At 42.6% G+C, this 17,753-nt stretch overlaps 1 protein-coding gene across 14 annotated transcripts in view; it reads left to right on the top strand.

The window, feature by feature from the left end:
• The window catches only part of WNT11 (Wnt family member 11), a 31,242-nt gene extending 16,553 nt beyond the window's left edge, over positions 1-14,689 (top strand). For all 14 annotated transcript variants that reach the window (XM_086883414.1, XM_023944022.2, XM_023944020.2 and 11 more), the window contains one exon: positions 9,307-14,689. In XM_086883414.1, the coding sequence (XP_086739540.1) occupies positions 9,307-9,481 (175 nt within the window). In that variant the 3' untranslated portion in view covers positions 9,482-14,689. The remainder of the gene's footprint in view (positions 1-9,306) is intronic.
• Positions 14,690-17,753: the final 3,064 nt, after the last annotated feature.

Raw genomic sequence — 17,753 nt, 5'->3', positions numbered from 1 at the left:
GTGGGGATGTGGCAGCTGGGGACATGGGTTAGTGGTGGGCTTAGCACTGCTGTGGACTTGATGATTTTAGAGGGCTTTTACAGCCTAAATGATTCTGCTTCAGCATTTAACTGGTGGAGCTGATCAGTAGATAAGACAGCTGAGTGAGGTAAGATTGTCTTTTTTGTCCCCTGATGTTTTATGACAGTTAATGTCCTGTATCCTCTGACATCAGTGGCTGGACTGCCTTCCAACAGCACTTATCTGACATCTCTGTGGTGGGAACACCAGGCTTACCTTTACTGCCAGTGGAGCATTAATTATCAAGTGAAGATATTTATGAGTCGTTGAGAATAGCAGGGAAAAAGCTTGTATTGAAACTGGTTTGTGAATGTCATCTGAGTGGAAGTGAAGTTTTTGTGGATTTGTATGGATTTTGACATATTTGTGCCTTGGAAAATACCTCTTTGTTGTGCCTTCTGTTTTGCAAGGAAAAAAATTGGTGAAGATTATTTGGAAATTAGTTTTATAGGAATTGCATTAAATGAACAGGTTGTGTCAAAACAAAGTTGAATTCATTACAGATTTGCCAAATAAAACTGGCAAATTTCATGAGCTGAAATCCTTTCAAGGGACAGGAAGGTGTGACTTCTTCATCTAATCTTATTTCACAGCAGATTTTAACTTTTTATCCCATCTAGGGATGAAAAACATGTTAAGGTCCTGAATTTTTTTTTCCTTCTGAGGAAAGGAAAATGTGTATTGCAGGCGTCTGTTTATCCCAAGCTGGATGACAGCCATGGTTGTGAACCTGCCAGCCAAGGGTCCACAGGAAGTGAGCTTGAGTGAGGATTTAGAAGACCAGGATATTAAGGCAGGAGGGGATGAATTTCAAAAGGAACTTGTCAAAAAATACTCCTCATTCTCAGATGTGCAAGACGCTGATGGCCATGGGAGGGGAGGAGGGTGAGATAGTCCCGTGCTGAGATTCAGGCATCACTCAGACCAAGTTTTAAGGTCATGTGCAGTTGGGCTTGTCCATGCAGTCCATCTGCAGCCTCTTGAGAAGATGCCTGGTGTCTTGGCATGTGTAATAGAAGCCATAGCAACTCCTTTCCTGAACTAAATTACTAGAGGAAATAAATGTAAAACACAGTGTGTTTGAAGATTTGTTCATGCTTCCTGGGGGGAGGAGGGAAAGGGAGGAGATCTTCCCCAGCCTTCTCCTCCCATGGATGCCTTTTTCTCTTTGCAAATTTTCTCTCATGAAGAGAGTGCCTAAATGCATTTTAAATGTGGTGACTCTGTTCCAGCCTGCCACAGAGCTGCAGAGATAATGCCTAATGACAGGGATAAGGTAGAAGAAGCACAAAAGGAATGCTCTTAGAGAAAGGGCATGGCAAAATGTGGTTCATATTTACTCTAGAAAGATGTAAAAATGCTCACATGGGAATAGCTCAGACCTGTTTTTATTTAATGGGTCATGTCCTGGAGGCATTTGAACATTTTATCTTTAGGCACATCAAACTTTTCTGGAGGTAGTTCCTGCTATTTCCAAGTAGTATAGTTTTTAAGGCCAGTCATGGCAAGGAAGTAAAAAAGTTTCTGGTTTTGGTTTTTTGTTTTCTTTGTGGTCCCTCCTTTGGTCTACTCTCTCTTCAACCACCTTTCCATTTCCTTTCTGGCCTTTTTCTGGGTGCAGAGGTCAATCCATGCCTAGGCTGTTACAGTGCAGTCCCCTATGTCCACAACCTAGGAGACTTTGATCTGGTCATCTTCAATATTTTCCAGCCCTGCTTTCTGCCTCCAGAGGGATTGGATTCGGAGGGGGTAATATGCCATTAACCCTCCCTTTTCCTGTTGCTTGATTAAAATATTCATATTGAAGCATTTTTGTGACAAAAAATGAGCAGTTTTGCAGCATATCCAGGGAAAGTCCTTTTCCTCCTCCCTCTTCCCAAGGTCTGGTTCTTGTTCATGGCATGCTAATGGAAACAGGACAGAGGTTGATGGTTAAGTTGCAACACCTTGGATGTGTTGGATTTCACTGTATGCTGTAGAAAACAATCCTGCACTGCCAGGTGGGTGGAAGGGATAATCTAATTGATGACCCCTCTAAGGTGGGGGATCATATTATGTAGACTTCTTGTGTGTTTTTCAGGCAGGAAAGAGAATTATTTGTAGATGAACCATATGAAAATCCACTCAGAAAATGAGCCCCTGGTTACTCAGAAGCCTTTTAGAGCTCTTTCCTGAAAGGATTTCAAAGCTTTCTTCAGAACAAGCCTGAAACATTTTCTAAGACGCTTTGAAGTTTCTTAGCTTGTTGAAATTTAGAAATCTCTATGCCTCCAAGCACTCAGGGTATATCCAGATTTCAAGGCCAGGGAACTAAACTCACACCTGAGGTTTGAGGCCTCTTTGAAAAGCTGATTAAGGAGCTGATTTTTGCAACTGGTACCCAATTCTCCTGCAAACAAAACTTACTGTCACATTGACTCCAGCCAAGCTCTATGTGCTTATATACCACCATCACACTTTCATATCATAAGAAATTAAAAATGGTCTGGAGAAAAGTCTGAAGAAGCTGATCTGTGAAGCTGCAAGCAAAACTTTCAATACGACAAATCAAGCACTGGGAAAAAATGTAAATATTCCCCTTCTTAGAGATTTCTTGGACAAAAGTACTTTTTCATCTTTTAACAAAGTGGTTCAGTTGCTCCTGCCTGAAAAAATCACTGCCAGCTTTGAGTAATGAAAAATAATGGCAGATTATAAAATTGAGATCTCTTTTGTAAGAAAAGAAGCAAAAAAATGATTCCCTTTATAAGTAGGGTGCAATGTATCATGTTTCAAAGGCTGTTTAAGACTCCTTAATTAATCCAATGAAAGGGAAATTCTGCCATGCAGGCAAAAGCATCCAGTCCCTGAAGCTTTGCAGAGATAACAGAGCTGTTTATTACTGATCTTTCCCAGAGCAATATTGGAATAAAGCCGAATGTGGGAATGAGCTCTCTTATGCTGCAGAAATCGGCAGCCTAAAAAGAAGTTTTGGAACAAACAATGTGCTGCAGTTTAGCTGGGTTGATCAGTCACTCCTCAGTTGACTCAGTGAGGAGAGGAATGTTTGTGTGCCACTCTGGTGGCTGCTCCTTGCTCACATATGCTTTCTTTACTGTAATATAAAATATTAGTCACAAATGTCTTAGGCTGGTATGCTTTCTTGGATATGAACATACATGAAGTTGGCTGAGCATGCATCTGCTGCTCAGTTCTCAGTGGCAGCCCTTGGTACCACTTCTTTCCTGCTACCCCAAAAATGTGCTTTGTGTTGTGTGATAGTGTGGAGATTGTTCAGCCTGTGGAAGAGAAGGCTCTGGGGAGACATTAAAGGCCCTTCCAGTGCCTAAAAGGGGTGCAAGAGAGGTGGAGAGCAACTTTGAACGAGGGCTTGGAGGGACAGGATAAGGAGCAATGCCTTCCCACTGCCAGAGAACAGGGTTAGATAGGATATTGGGAAGAAATTCTTCTCTGTGAGGGTGCTCACTGGAACAGGTTGTTTAGAGAAGCTGTGACTGCCCCATCCCTGGAAGTGTTCCAGGCTATACTGGATGGGGCTTGGGACAACCAGTGGCAAGTGTCCCTACTCCTGGCATGGGGGCTGGAACAGGCTGGGCTTTTACTGCATTTTCCCCCTGTACTGAGCACTGGAGAGGCTGCACCTCGAGAACTACGTTAGTGTTGCTCCCCTCGCACCAAGGCAGACATGGATGGAAGTGCTGGAGTGTGTCCAGAGAAGGGCTGTTTGAGGGGTCTGAAATATAAGTCCTATGAGAAGTGGCTGAGAGCACAGAAATTGTTGAGTCTGGAAAAGAGGAGGCTCAGGGGAGACCTTATCACACTCTACAACTCCCTGAAAAGAGATTGTAATCAGGCCATGGCTGGTCTCTTCTCTCAGGAAACCAGGGACAGGACAAAAGGAAATAGCTTCAAGTTGTGCTGAGGGAGGTTCAGGTTTGAGATTAAAAATATTTTCTTCAGTGATAGATTCTTTATGCATTGAAACAGGCTGCCTAGGGAAGTCACCAGCCCTGGAAGTGTTTAAAAAAAGTGAACATGGCACTTTGTGATATGGTTTAGTGGACTTGGTGGTATTGAGTCCAGGGTTGGACTTCATGATCTGGGAGGTTTTTCCTGACCTTAATGATTCTATTCTATAATGCTATGGTCTCCAAGGTTCCCTTACAACCAAAACCACTCTGTGATTCTTTGTTTATGTAGGCAATGAAATTTTTTAGCAGAAGCACTCATATGTAGCTGGGGAAGAGTAGTAGTTATGGATAGACAACAGCATTTGATGCTTGCTTTTTGTTACGGCTTCTTTTAGTTTCTGTTAGTGAGGGCACAGGGTAAGATGAGCTTTGAGTAAGTTATAATGAGTTCAATGATAGTTGTTTTTTGGAACAGTTATCAAATGTGCTACCCTTTTTTGGATGAGATCTGACAAATTCTGAATAAGAAACAGCAAATAATGCTTTTATGAGTGTCCCAGAAGAACTGCAGGAAACCTGCTCTAGCTAAAGATGTCCTTGTAATAGCAGGGGGGCAGGTGGACTAGATGGCCTTTAAAGATTCCTTCCACCCCAAACTGTTCTATGATTTTATGAAAGTCAGAAAAACATTACCTTTCTGTCCCTCCCACCCTATTTAGGTGTTATTCCTTCTTTCCCAGTGCAACATGCTTGCAGCTGGTGCCTGTGTCAGTAATTAGGCCAGCTGTGCTTTTTCTTCTTATTAGTTAATGTGTGGGGATGATTGAATTATTTCTACTTTGAGAGACCTGAATTTGATCATAAAGTTTCCTGAACAGGTTTGTGAATAAAAAAATTATTTGTGAAAGAATAATTTCACATGGTAAAATTGCAATGGATAATGAATCTAGCCCTCTTAAATATATTTAGTCCCTCTGCAACCAATTGGCATTTGAGTTAGAGAAAATTTGGTCTGGGAATGATTTTCCATGGACCTTGATCTTTTCAGGAGCAAGGCTGACCTGACACCACCTAGGCTGTTACTGAAGATGTTTCTCTACTCTGCTTTTAAAAGCACTTTCCCTAAACAACCTGTTCCAGGATTTTACTATCCTCAGTGTTAGGTTTTCTTAATTGAAATTTAAACTAAACATAATCTAAAATCTAAAAAACCCAAATAATTTCTTGTCCTCTTTCCTTGGCATATAAAGAATGGGTTTTTTTCTCTCCTTGTAGCAATAATCTTTTATAGAGGGGAAGACACCTCTTTCGGCATACTTCTCTAAATTAGTGCCTTCATTGTTTTCTACGTTCTGGACTGCTCCTCTGGCTCCACTGGGAACATTCCCACATTTAGCTAGATCTTTCTAAGTGTGTTGCTTACTTTGCACTTTAATCCACTGTCACAAAATGTCCTCAACTCCTTCTTCCCTAACATTATCTCCAAATTTTTATGCTCACTCTCAACTCCTCATTAATGAAAATACAGGCTAGTTCCACGATGTCTCTTGACATCTTCTCACTGACATATGCTATTGATAACTTTCTTGTGTAGTTGTTTAGCATCAGACTCCAGTCATTCCTTGTGGATGAGTATGCAATTTAAAAGTAGATAAGATTCTGCCCTCAAAATCTTCTATGAAGCTGTGACCTTGATGTATTCTTAGGAATGTCCACTGAGGGATTAGAATTATTTTTCTCTTTCTTTCTTTTATATACTGCTGCATAACTTGACATTACTAGAGCAAGGGGCACCAAAGAAATAAATATGAATTTGATTTAAAAGAGAGAAAAAACATTAGACAGCAGTACAGTGTTCTGGGATTTGGGACAGCTGGAGTTCATGACAGCAGATGGTCAGAAAGGGCCGAGGGAATCACTCAGCCAAGGGGACGAGATGTCAAGGAAGGAATATCCCTTCTATCATCCCTAATGCAACAGCCCAGGTGCTGGTGGTGTATGAGGAAAAGGACTACAGAAAGGGCTCAGATTTATGGTTACACCTGTAACAGCATCTCCCTCATCCACTGGGAGATGCACTGGGCCAGAAAGGCAGCTGCTGTGCTCCAGTATGACTTTTTTTATGTCCTCATAAAAAGTCCTTATCAATAGGACTGATGGAGTGGGGTTCCAGTGGGTATCTTGTTCCTGTCATCATATGTCATAATTGTGGATGACAGTACAGAGTTGACCTCAGTCTGGATCCCAAATGTCAGCTGTGCAACCGAAAAAATTATGTATCTTTCTATCTGCTGATGGGACAGAGTAAATAGGGATTCACAATGAAGGTGTGTGACATTGCTAAGTTGGAATTCATCAATCTTAGAGGTCTTTTCCAATCAAAATAATTCTATGATCTCCCCCTAGCTTTTATAATTAAAATTCCCACTCTCCATCTGGAGGAAGACTCTCAGAAGTTGTGGAGTGCCCTTCCCAACCTCTGCTGGGGAGTCACCCCCATGATGAGGCTGTATGGTGTACTGCAGTGCTTCTGCAAATGAGGGCTGGAAAGGGGGGATTTTGGACAGGCATATTGAGTGGGATTTGTCCAGCCAACACTGCTGACCTTTTCCCTCTTAAAGAAGAAAAAAGAACTGTGACAATGTGAAAGCCTGTTCTTGAGCCAGAATTTTGGCTAGGATTATGGCTGAAGCACAATTTCTCAACAGCCTTCCAAGCGCTTCTAGAGGTTACAGTGTTGTGTTACGATGCAATCGCCTGCCTTCATGTTTTCTCTCCGAGGCTGAGGAGGAGAGTATTTCTCTGAGTTGCTGGAATTGTGCTGGACCAGGCCCAAAACAAATGAGATGGAACTTAACCCATCAGTGGGGAGCCTGGTGAGACCACACTCAGGCTCTTAAAGCTGATGTTCAGGGCAGCTTCTGTGGGTAAACTCTGGTCTTTGGAGTTCTTTGTTCCCCCACTGCCTGAGAAACTACCTGCTTCATCTTGTTTAATGAAAAATGAATTTAATTCATATCCAGGCCTGTGCTTTAAAACAGAAAACAAAACCTCTGCTTAGTGTCATTGTCAGGAAAGTTTTCTAGAAGCCCATATATGTTTATGCTGGGGTCAAAACTTTGTTTTGGCTATTCAACCCACCCATTCTGAATGTCCCCATTTCCTAATACCAAACTGATGGAAGCTTGAGGATTTATTTAATAAGATTTTTCCTTTTTCCTTTCTTTGTTCCAGGCTGTGGGCAATGGGGAAGGTATATGGGAATGCATATCTCCTACTAGACCTTTTTTTTTTTTTTGGGCAAACCACAGGAGTGGATGGAGAGAAAGAGAGAACCCCAGGTCCCAATACAGCACGTAGAAGAGTTTTGTGTTCTATTTGAATGGGGTAAATATTACTGTTGTGTGCTTTGTATGTCTGGGGAGTGAATGTCCTCAGTGGAGAGCTGGAGTCAGAGTGGACCCGTATTCCTTTCGTTTTAGTGAGCTCCCAGCATGAAGTGAAATGGATGCACTGCAAATCCCTCACCACGCTTCTGCAGATTCCCCATCCTCCCTAGGTGAACCTCCAGGAAGCAAAATTTCCATCCACTAGCAAAGCTGAGTAAGGTTGACAAATACCCTCCCCTCTTCTAATGTCAACACACCTGTATTTGAACCCTTGCTCTGAGTACTTAATGCATTTACTAATACATTTATGAAGAGTCATTTGGGGGTTTCTTGTGGAGGTGCCACAGCTCACAGGGGCACTAACAAGGCATTTGGTTCAGCATTTGGCAAACACATTCAGTGTGGCTGCACACTTCAGCTTCAGCAGAGGCTTTCAAAGGTTTGTAAATATTTATACACATTTCTGAATGCAAGTTAGTTGTGGGGGGCCTTTAAACACTGAACCTAGAGAGGAATGCAAATCAGAATAACAAACAGGAGGCAGAAAAACTTAAAGAAGAGCAAGAACAAAATCTCAACGCTTCACTAATCCCGTAACTTCTCCTAAAGTACTACCTCATGAGTGATTCCTATAATTCTCATGGAATTGTTTTCATCTATTAACAGTTGCTTAGCTCAAGGGTCCAAGTTATGCTCCTCTCTCCTCTTCATGCCCCAAAGGAGCCTTTGAGTGTTTCTGTTCAAAATAGACACAAAATAGCCACACAAAGAAAAAGATTTAGGAAATATGTCATCAACCTTTCTTACAGTAGTTTCAAAACTCTATCAAATTCACAGACCCATGGTGTTGGATACATACCAAAGAAGTGCAAGCATCTGACCAAACATGAACACTTCCATCCTGGGTTGTCTTTACAGTCAGTGGAGAAATGGTGTCTCAAGGACATGGTTCATCTCATCCAAAATTCAATGTCTGGTGCACTTTCATGTCCAGTGAATATTTTAGGAAAAGGGATAGATGGTTTTTGAGGACAGATGTGAAATGGTAATCAGTGGATCAATGAAATAGATTCCTCAGTTCAGGAGCTGCTTCTGAACACCTCAAGCTATTCACTGGCAAGCAGATAAAATGACGGAATCCAACACAACAGCTGATTTATCCCACTGAGTCTGGCTTTAATTAAAAGCAGAAGCAAAATGAGCAGTGAAAGTCTGTGTGATATTTGGTGACTTGTCATACTACCCTGTATTCTTGCCACACTTCCTGTTCCTGGGTCAGTACCAAGGGTGTTTTGGGGCCAACCACCCAGCTGCTCTTGCTGTGTTGGGAGAAAATCAAAGGGGAAAAGGTGCACAGATCAGCCCTGCTAGTACTGATTGTGATTTCCCTGATAGGATCAGTGCTGCACAGTGGCTGTAACAGCCTGCTCAGGATTTTTCCCAGCCTGGGATCTTTGGCATGGAGTCTGTTCAAACACTATCTGGTTGTAGAGCTCCCTCTTTGCCCTTTTCAGGTTAGGCAGTGGTGGAGAAATACCAGTGTTTGTTCTTTAGGGTGTCATCTTCTTCCAGCTCCTTTCAGACAGCTTTGGAGCTTGTCTGGGAACACAGATTGCTTGGAATGATTAGTTCTTGTTGTGGGGGTCTCCCTATAGCTTTGCTTGTCTGCTCATATGGGAGAGGCCTGGTGCAGTTGACAGGCAGTCTGGATGGTGCCAGCCCCCAACTGAGAATCAGAACAGGAGTTTAATGTTATTTTGGATGTGATTGCAGCCCAGCACTTTCCCTGCCACCCTCGTAGGCATAGGGGGCTGTTGGCTGGGTGGTCACAGTGCTGGCTTCACCCAGTGCCTTGCAGAGCTGTCAGGCCCAGCAACACCACAGGGCAGTGGTTTGGGAATCCCTGCAGGAATCTGCACTCACTCATAGCATTTTCCTTCTTCCAGACAATGCAACAAGACTTCCAATGGGAGTGACAGCTGCGACTTGATGTGCTGTGGCAGAGGCTACAACCCCTACATGGACAAAGTGGTGGAGCGTTGCCACTGCAAATATCACTGGTGCTGCTACGTGACCTGTAAAAAGTGTGAGAGGACTGTTGAGAGATATGTGTGCAAATGAAAACCCTCCTCTGCCCACCTGGGAGCTGAGACAGCCAGCGGCACCCCAGCACTATTCAGAGAAAACATTTCCTTGACTAGACATCATTTATCTTTTAAAGACACAGACTTGAGGAGAGATGGTAGGAGGAAGAGCAACAATCATACCAGTAAAAATAAGAATGTAAAAAAATCTCCTAAAAAGCCACAAACCCACAAATGTTTCCCCCCCACCAATAAAATGCTCTCTGAGAAGATAAAACCTCATTTGGGATGGTATCTTCTTCCAAAATATTTCCTATGCTTGCCAGTGATGTTCAGCCATCAAGTGCCTTAGTATTCGGAGAAAAAAATTTAGGAACTTTCCCTGGGGGAAAAAAAGCAGCATTTGTTTCACAGTAACTAAGGCTCACACCTGCCTATGCCCTCTAGCACAGGTACTGGGTCTCCATTAGGACCATCCCAGAAGGGAAAATGCTACAACTTTTCAGAAATAACTGCCTTTGTTGCCAAAGACTTATTTTTTAGCAGGGAATCATCCACTCTGAGTGATAAAAGTGGAAAGACTTCAGGTCAATCCCCTGAGATGAACAGCTAATTTTAATCTGTCTTTTACACAAGTCTGAGACTTTGAGCTTATTGCTGAAGTCATATGAATATGAAGTCATATTCATATAATGAAGAATATGTCCTTGATTTGTCCAGGCTGGACAAAATTCCAGCCATGAAAAAAAATCCCCTGGAATCCTGGAGGCAGTGAGAGTAGGGCAGGCTGAGAAGAACTTTATGGGGTGCACAAGGCAGCAGTGGAGCCAGCAGGATAAAACAAAAAAGTGAAGTCCAAGTCCAGTGGGGAAGTAAAGAAAAAAAGCAAGCTCCTGCTCTCTATCTCTTTGGCCTTTGTGTGTGATACCCTTAGTCACTGACATTCTTCCACATTGACCCATCAAGTCCTTGGGGAAATATGCCACTGGCTTTTTCCCTCACAAAATTATTGGTCCAACCTCAGGAAACTGCAGAGGGTGGAGCATTCCTGGCATTCCTGGAGGGAGTCAGTAGGTATTCCCAGCAGGAAGGAGTGGAAGTGTGTCAGTCTTTCACGTGGCCCTTCCCTGACACTGCAGAGAACCTCCATCTGTGGCTGTACATATTTTCTTTTGTAAGCAGATATACAGAAATGTTTATATCTTATGCTTTCATCTGCTTTACTTCCTACATAAATATATCCTTCTGCTATAAACAAGCATGGACAATAGTATGAAATACATGCTGAAGTTACTGGTGCAACAGCAAAATGTTAGATTATTTTTCACTCTTCTACTTGGAAAGCAACTCTGATATTCCTCCCAAGGATGGGAAAAGAGCATGATTTGAGGCACTCACTGGCATAGGATAGATAAGTTTCTTTATTCCCTGCCTCCCCAGCCTCTTAATTTTGAGCAGAATTAGACAAGATACAGTCAAGATAATGAAACAGAGCACTTGGAAAAAGGAAGAGTCACCATTGATTTAGGTTTTTTTATCAGCAATCATTCTCATTGGTAAAATTTCAAAAGAATTCAACAGAAATGAACAACAGAATTCAACAGAATGACTGGGTTGCAAGAGACCTCCAAGATCATCGAGTCCAACCCATGCCCTAACACCACATTTCCATTGCCCCTGAGGAGCTTAATAATAAACATGACTTAATTCTCATGTTATGGGTGGTTGGCTTTTGGCTCCTGCACACAGAAAGGAGTTGCTGTGCAGGAGAGGTTTTAATATAACCTAGGCTCCCTTATTTGCTTTTTTGTTTGTTTTGTTTGTTTGTTGTTTTGTTTGTTGTTTGTTGTTTTTTTTGTTTGGGTTTTTGTTATTATGGGTTTGATTTGTTTTGTTTGGCTGGTTTGGGGTTGGGGGGGGATTTTTTGTTTTGTTTCTTTTAGTGGTCATCCAGCCCTGTGCACTGATTATGAAAGGTGATGTTGGAGAAGGAAGCTGCTCCAGGAACAGAAGGCAGCAGAGCTTCTGACATCTTTCAGATCATTCTTGGGCACCCTAACCCCATGCAAAATGCTGGCAGCAGCCAAAAACTCACTCCAACACAAATGTAGAGGGACTCTGTCACTTTCCTATGGAGAATATGTCAGTAACACTGCAATCTTTGTCCAAATCCTCTTTTTTTCCCCACTTAGGCACTCCCTAGGGGGAAACTGCCTCTGACATGTCTGTGAGCAGCACTGGGGAGCTGGAGGAGAAAAGCATCATGTGCTATAAAGAGCAAAATCAGAGGTATTTTGTTCACTTCAGCTACTTTGCTTTGCTGTAATGGATTTGGTCTCCTTGTCTCCTTCCCTCCCCCAGTCATGGACAGGCAAAAAAAGACCTTTCATAGTTTGTCAGTGGTTTGTGTTATTGTCACCCCATAAAAGCTGATGGACTAAAACATCTCTGCAGTGTGGTGTGATGAGTGGTGGGTGTCTTTGGGCTGACATGCAGACAGGCTAGTGGCACAAATCCCACTGCTCTCCAATGCCAGAATTTGGCTTCATTTGATATGTAAAGAAACAATCTACTCTCATTCTTTTAAGGAATTTAATTTTTATTTCCAGTTTCTGGTGAAGCCAACAAGGCACGGATGTTCTGACTGAAGAAGTATTTGAGCATTTCAGTGCTATTCTGTAATGACTCTTTTTCTTGCTCCCTTGCTGATGTCACGAGTCTTTCTTCTTGGTGAAAAAACAGTAAAAAGGAAGAAAAGGTCTATACATAACTGTTTTCACCTGCATTTCACTCCTGTCATGTCAGATCTGTGATCCTTGACTGGCTTTCTCATGTCAGGAGAAATCATCACCTGGAACTAAAAGAAGTGAGTAAACCAATTAGGCATCTGGAGGTCCATCAGGTGGGAAATGAGCCCAGAGCAGAACTTTAGCCATGGTGGTAACTCACACTTTGTCATCTCATGCCACAGATGTCTGTTACTGAAGATGCTGACCTGAAATGGCTGAATTGTTTGGAGCTTTGCAGTATGGGGCATCCACGTTCAAAATCTCTGCTGGCTTCTCCAGACAATCCATCATGGGTTTCATCTGAACTTCACTTCTTTGAGAAAAGAGTCTGTGTGGCCCCAGCCCATGTTTTAGGCTGTTAGTCTACAAATTAACAGTGTTACACTGCTTTTGCCATAGCTTCTAAATTTCAGGGCCCTTTTTTCCTGTGGAGTAGCTGCACACTGCATTAGGATTGTGCCCAGGATGATGTGCCTTCCTAAGGTGAGAGTCATGCACAGGGCAGGGTCTGATAAACTGCAGCCTCCCTTGTTACAGCTATGGCTGCCCCATCCCTGTCCAAGGACAGGTTTGAGGGGCTTGGAGCAACCTGGTCTAATAGAAAGTGTCCCTGCCCATGGCAGAGGGGTGGAACGAGATGAGCTTCTAAGGTCCCTTCCACCCCAAACCATTCTGTGACTCTATGATCTCCCTCTGGATGCTCTGGCACTTCCAAATTTTTTCAGAAAATGTCTTTCTATGAGCAGTAGATAGTTCTTTCTGCTTTCCTTTCCTTTTAATAAAAACTAGGAATAAAGAGAGTACCTGTAACACAGGGCCATACTGGTGGACCCACTCTTGGTGAATCTTTCTCCTTGCAACCTGTCTCTGCTTCACTCCTTTCATCAGCAGAAAAGTGCAGGGAGGCCAGAAGTGAAAAGTGTCACATCTCTCAATTTCAATTATTGATACAACAGGGATCCAAACCAGAATGGCCAAGTTATTTTTGCAGTCTAGAGGAAGGTGTCCCTGCCCATGGCAGAGGGGTGGAACTGGATTATATTCAAGGTCCATTCCAACCCAAATCATTCTATTATTCTATAATTTTTTATGCATGTGAAGTGTGAAAGATATTTGGGAGAACATTTGTCACAAACCAGCTGTGCAAGGAAAATCCATCCCTACTTCCCTTTCTCAGGCCTTCAGCAAGCATTTATCAAGGCTTTGGTCTGAAACAGAGATCCTCCAGCTACTGCAGAAAATGACTTTAATTACTGTGAATGCCCTTGTCAGGTGATGCTGTAGTTCCCTTCTTATAGCATGTCTTACCACATCCAAACAGCTGATAGAATTTGGCCCAACTCCGTGTCATACTACACAGTACTGTTGATTTACACTAGCCTGCAAAATATATCTGATTTATTCCCACAAACAGCCTGTATTATTTCACAGCCTTACATTATTACCCCTGATGGAAGGGTATTATGCTGGTGGCCTTCTAGTATTTATTAATTTGAAAAAAAAACCAACTGCAATTTAATAAAACAGTTTGGACTTAATGCTATTTTCAAATCTGAGGTTTTAGACCCTGTATGCATCTGGCTGGCTTTGTAATTTTTAATTAATTCCCCCCATCCTTACCCTTTCCAGTTTTAAAATCATTTAGATTTCTCCATAAGGTAGGCAAATGCCAATCATTATAAAAAAACTCCCGTCTGATTGTGTATTTTATTCTACAAAAATAGAAGATATCTTAATTATACTTAAGCAGGCAGCCCACAATATTTCACATGCAGTTAGAAAATCCCTTGGTGAGGGGAGTGAGGGAAGAAGAAAAAAAACCTGAATACAATTATCAGTGTCTCTGTCAGGAAAGTGATAAAAGAGTCCCTGAGGGACCATTCCTCTTCCTGCTAGAAGACAGATCCCTGTAGACAACCATCATCATCCTCCAAGTGAGACAGACTTGTGCTGCCCAGCTCTGGGCTACCTGTTTGGGGAAGGTGCTGGGAGCAGGCTCTGGAGGTTCTTGGGAATATGGGGAACAAGAGGAAAATTCAGGCCTGGGATTGATTGTTGTTAGACCTCCACCCTGTGACAAAAGATTTGTCTTTCCCTGCATCAGACAGGGGGTTGTGAAACATCATTGTTGTGTTCCCAAGAGCAGATCAGAGCTATCACAGCATGACTTTCTCCTCTGCAAGGGAGATGGAGCAGATAACAAGATTTGAGAGAGGGGAGAAAGAACAGGAAACTTAAAATCCACCTGAGGTTAATGACTTTAACATGTACAACATGTTTTGTTTTGTTTTCCTCTCAGGACCAGTTTCATCAGTTAGAGTTTGATTAAATATCTCAGCAGAGCTATAGTTTATTCATCTAAAGCACAAATTACCCTCTGTACATGGAAGCAGCATTAGCTGTGTTTTCTAATTGTGAGAGCAACAAAAACAATAAAATAATAACAATAGAATACATTGTGAATTGTTCTTGCTTCCTCTTCTGTTAAGAATGAGTGGACAGTATTTTGTCTGCATTGTAACTTAAATTAGCTTTAAATTTTAAAGATCCTTTCTGAAAAATTTATTTTTTTTCCTCTTTTAAGTGGAATTTTTCAGGGTATTTACCAGAGCCATATGGGCTTGAAATTTCTCTCGAGGCAGAAGAGGATATCATGTAACTGCAGGAGCTGGGATATAAAGGGACATGCTGCCAGGACTACAGAGCTTAGGAGAGAGCCACCAGATCCATAACACAGGGCCAGAACTCTTGTGCTGCTGTGGATGTAAGGACGAGCTTCAGACCTAAACATTTTCATTGTTTGACTTACTCTGTGAAGTTTACCCACTCCTGGCATGACGCAGCAACAACTCAAAGAGGGACAGCTCACACGCTAAGGCTAAAGGTGTGAATAAGTGTCTTCCTGAATTAGGCCCGAAGCACTAAAAACCTTGGATTATCAAATCTTATAAATGCCAGTTATCAATAGATCTCTGTAAGTGATAACTGTGGACAAATGGACTTTTTAAAATAGAGACCCATGTTTCTTTCAGATTTTCTAATTTGCTCTGTCTGGGATGAAGTCTGGAGCGTTGCTCAGTGGTGCTGAATTGTCGCAGCATTGTCACAGTACAGCTGGACTGGACAAAGTGAATCTGACCACAACACAAATGCAGATCAGCTCATTGCCACCTGCCACACTCTGTCCACCTGCCAGGGCACCTCCAGCTGCCTGTGCTCTCTGGCATGGTGAGGTTGTGGGAAACAGCTGGCAAAAAGGCAGTCCCAGCGCAAGGGGAGCAGTCAGGGCAGCTGTTTGGTGGTGCCACTCCGCCTGTGGGCTTGGAAGTGTGTCCCAATCCCCCTCTGTCCCCTCCTGAGCTCTGCTTTCATTTTGCAGTCCAGAATTTATGTGTCTCATTAAGTCAAAAATAAATCTCCAGGGCTTTAAAATTTTTATAGTGTTTTTGTCTCCCCTTGAGGCTGCCCAAAGTATAAATCGTCCAGTTCATTCCCATGTATTTATAGCAAGGGCAGCCTCTTTGGTTGCGTCCAATCTGTGGTTTTTTGCCCACATTATTAAAGCTAATAATGCATCTTTATCATATTCTAAGTCCCATTCTTGTAAAAAAAGTGACCATACCTTCAAAACTGGAGGTGGTTGAGTTGATATCCAAGACCCCATGGCTCTGATGAGTATTTTCTTATATTTTTAAGGCTAAGTCCAAAAATATTCCAGATTTTGAGTGATTTTTCACTGCAAACAGCTCTCTGCACTGTGTCTTTTAGACAGCTTCTTCTGCATGCCTCTTGTTTCAGCTTTTTGCTGCAGTTTGGGCTCTTCTCATCTCTGTTTTTTCCAGTTTTTCACTACAGATCAGGCTCTCCTCAACTGTTTTTTCCAGCTTTTCACTGTTTTGGACAGGCTCTTCTCGCTCTGTCCTGTCTCCCCCATGGCTTTGCTCGTGGGAAAGGCTGTGTCTTTGTCTTCACACGGGGTCACCGTGTGTAATGTGCTGGTTGTGGTTGGGGAGACAGAAATCCACCACTCGAGTCCTCTTGATTCTCAGACAAAACAGCCTCATTTATTATGCAGAGCACACTTTTATACTCCATTTAAAACTCCTGGGCTGGGATAGCTATTGGCTGGGATCTCTCTCTGCCCAGATCTCTGGCCAGTGATGTGCTTACTTCTCAGCCTGAATGGGGATGGCTGAGGGTCCCCTGTAGCTTATTCAGGGACTTGTTCAGGCATGAATCAGGCCAGCCAAACTGGATTTGTGTCATGGCCAGATTTACTTTGTCCAGTCCAGACTAGCTGTACTGTTACAATATTGTGACAACGAATGATGAACAGGAACAAAGGTGGAACTATAAAAATTTATCCAGGTAAAGTTGGGTGCTCACAATCCTATGTTTGTTTGAAGCTATGGGGTGTGTGACAGCATAATTTCCACACCCTTGAGGATTGGCTGCTTTCTCAAAATTCATGCTGTATTTCAGAGGAAAGAGAGATTTAAGATCCATTATTCTAAGAGACATCCTTCCTTCTCCATTGTTTCTCATCCTAAATTTTGAGTTAAAAATAGTTTGAAATTTAGGATAAGATGCTATAATCTGTCTCATTATGGAAGCCATTTATAACAGCAACTGTGTTATCATCAAAGGAAACCAACAGGCAGGCATATTTCAAATCATGGAATGGTTTGGGTTGGAAGGGACCTTAAAGCTCATCTCATTCCAATCCTCTGCCATGGGCAGGAACATCTTCCACTAGAACAGATTGCTCCAATCCCATCCAACCTGGCCTTGAACACTTAGAGGGATGGGGCAGACAGAGTTTCTCTGGGCAACCTGGGCCAGTGTCAGTCAAATACCCCCAGGGTAGTGAGATCCATTGGTGCTAGTGGACTCAAAGTATGAAGTGAGGGTTCTTATAACAGGCAGACAAAGTTTATTTTCAGGAGGTGAAAAGCCTTTATTTTGGGGTTTTCAACCCTTTTTATAAGGTGTTCTGATACAGGATGACCTGATTGGTACAAGGAACAACACCTCTCTCATCCTAATGGTGGGACAAGAGAAAAACACTCTCTGAATATCTGTGCCATTGTTTTGAGAACCAAATTCTTATTTACACAACAGTCCTTGAGAGAGAAAAGTTTGCCCAAAGGACTTTCCCTTGGGAAACAGATCAGCCCTGAGAGCCTGAAACTTCTGCTTCTGCTCCTCATATAGCTCAGACAGATTAAACCCCCCTTCAGTGCTCTTCTCTGCAGGTGCTTCCTCCCTTGCTGCCAGCAGCGTGTGAGCTGTGGGGGGTGTGAGCTGGAATTACCTTTGCTTTTGCAGAAAGTAGGAGATGACAGCAAGCAGCTCCCTGTTCATCCACACTTGAGAAGCAGCTCTCTGGTATGACATAAAATTGTTGAGATTACACCTGCAAAGAATGGCCTGATTTAAGACATCAATAACTCCCCAGCTTGCCCTGAGTCCCACACACATTTTTTCCTCCACTGGATGGAAAATCCCTCTCAGCAATTT

The sequence above is a fragment of the Cyanistes caeruleus genome, chromosome 3, assembly GCF_971803275.1.
Source record: "Cyanistes caeruleus chromosome 3, bCyaCae1.hap1.1, whole genome shotgun sequence".
Taxonomy (NCBI): Eukaryota; Metazoa; Chordata; class Aves; order Passeriformes; family Paridae; genus Cyanistes; species Cyanistes caeruleus.
This window is presented reverse-complemented; position numbering and strand designations above follow the sequence as displayed.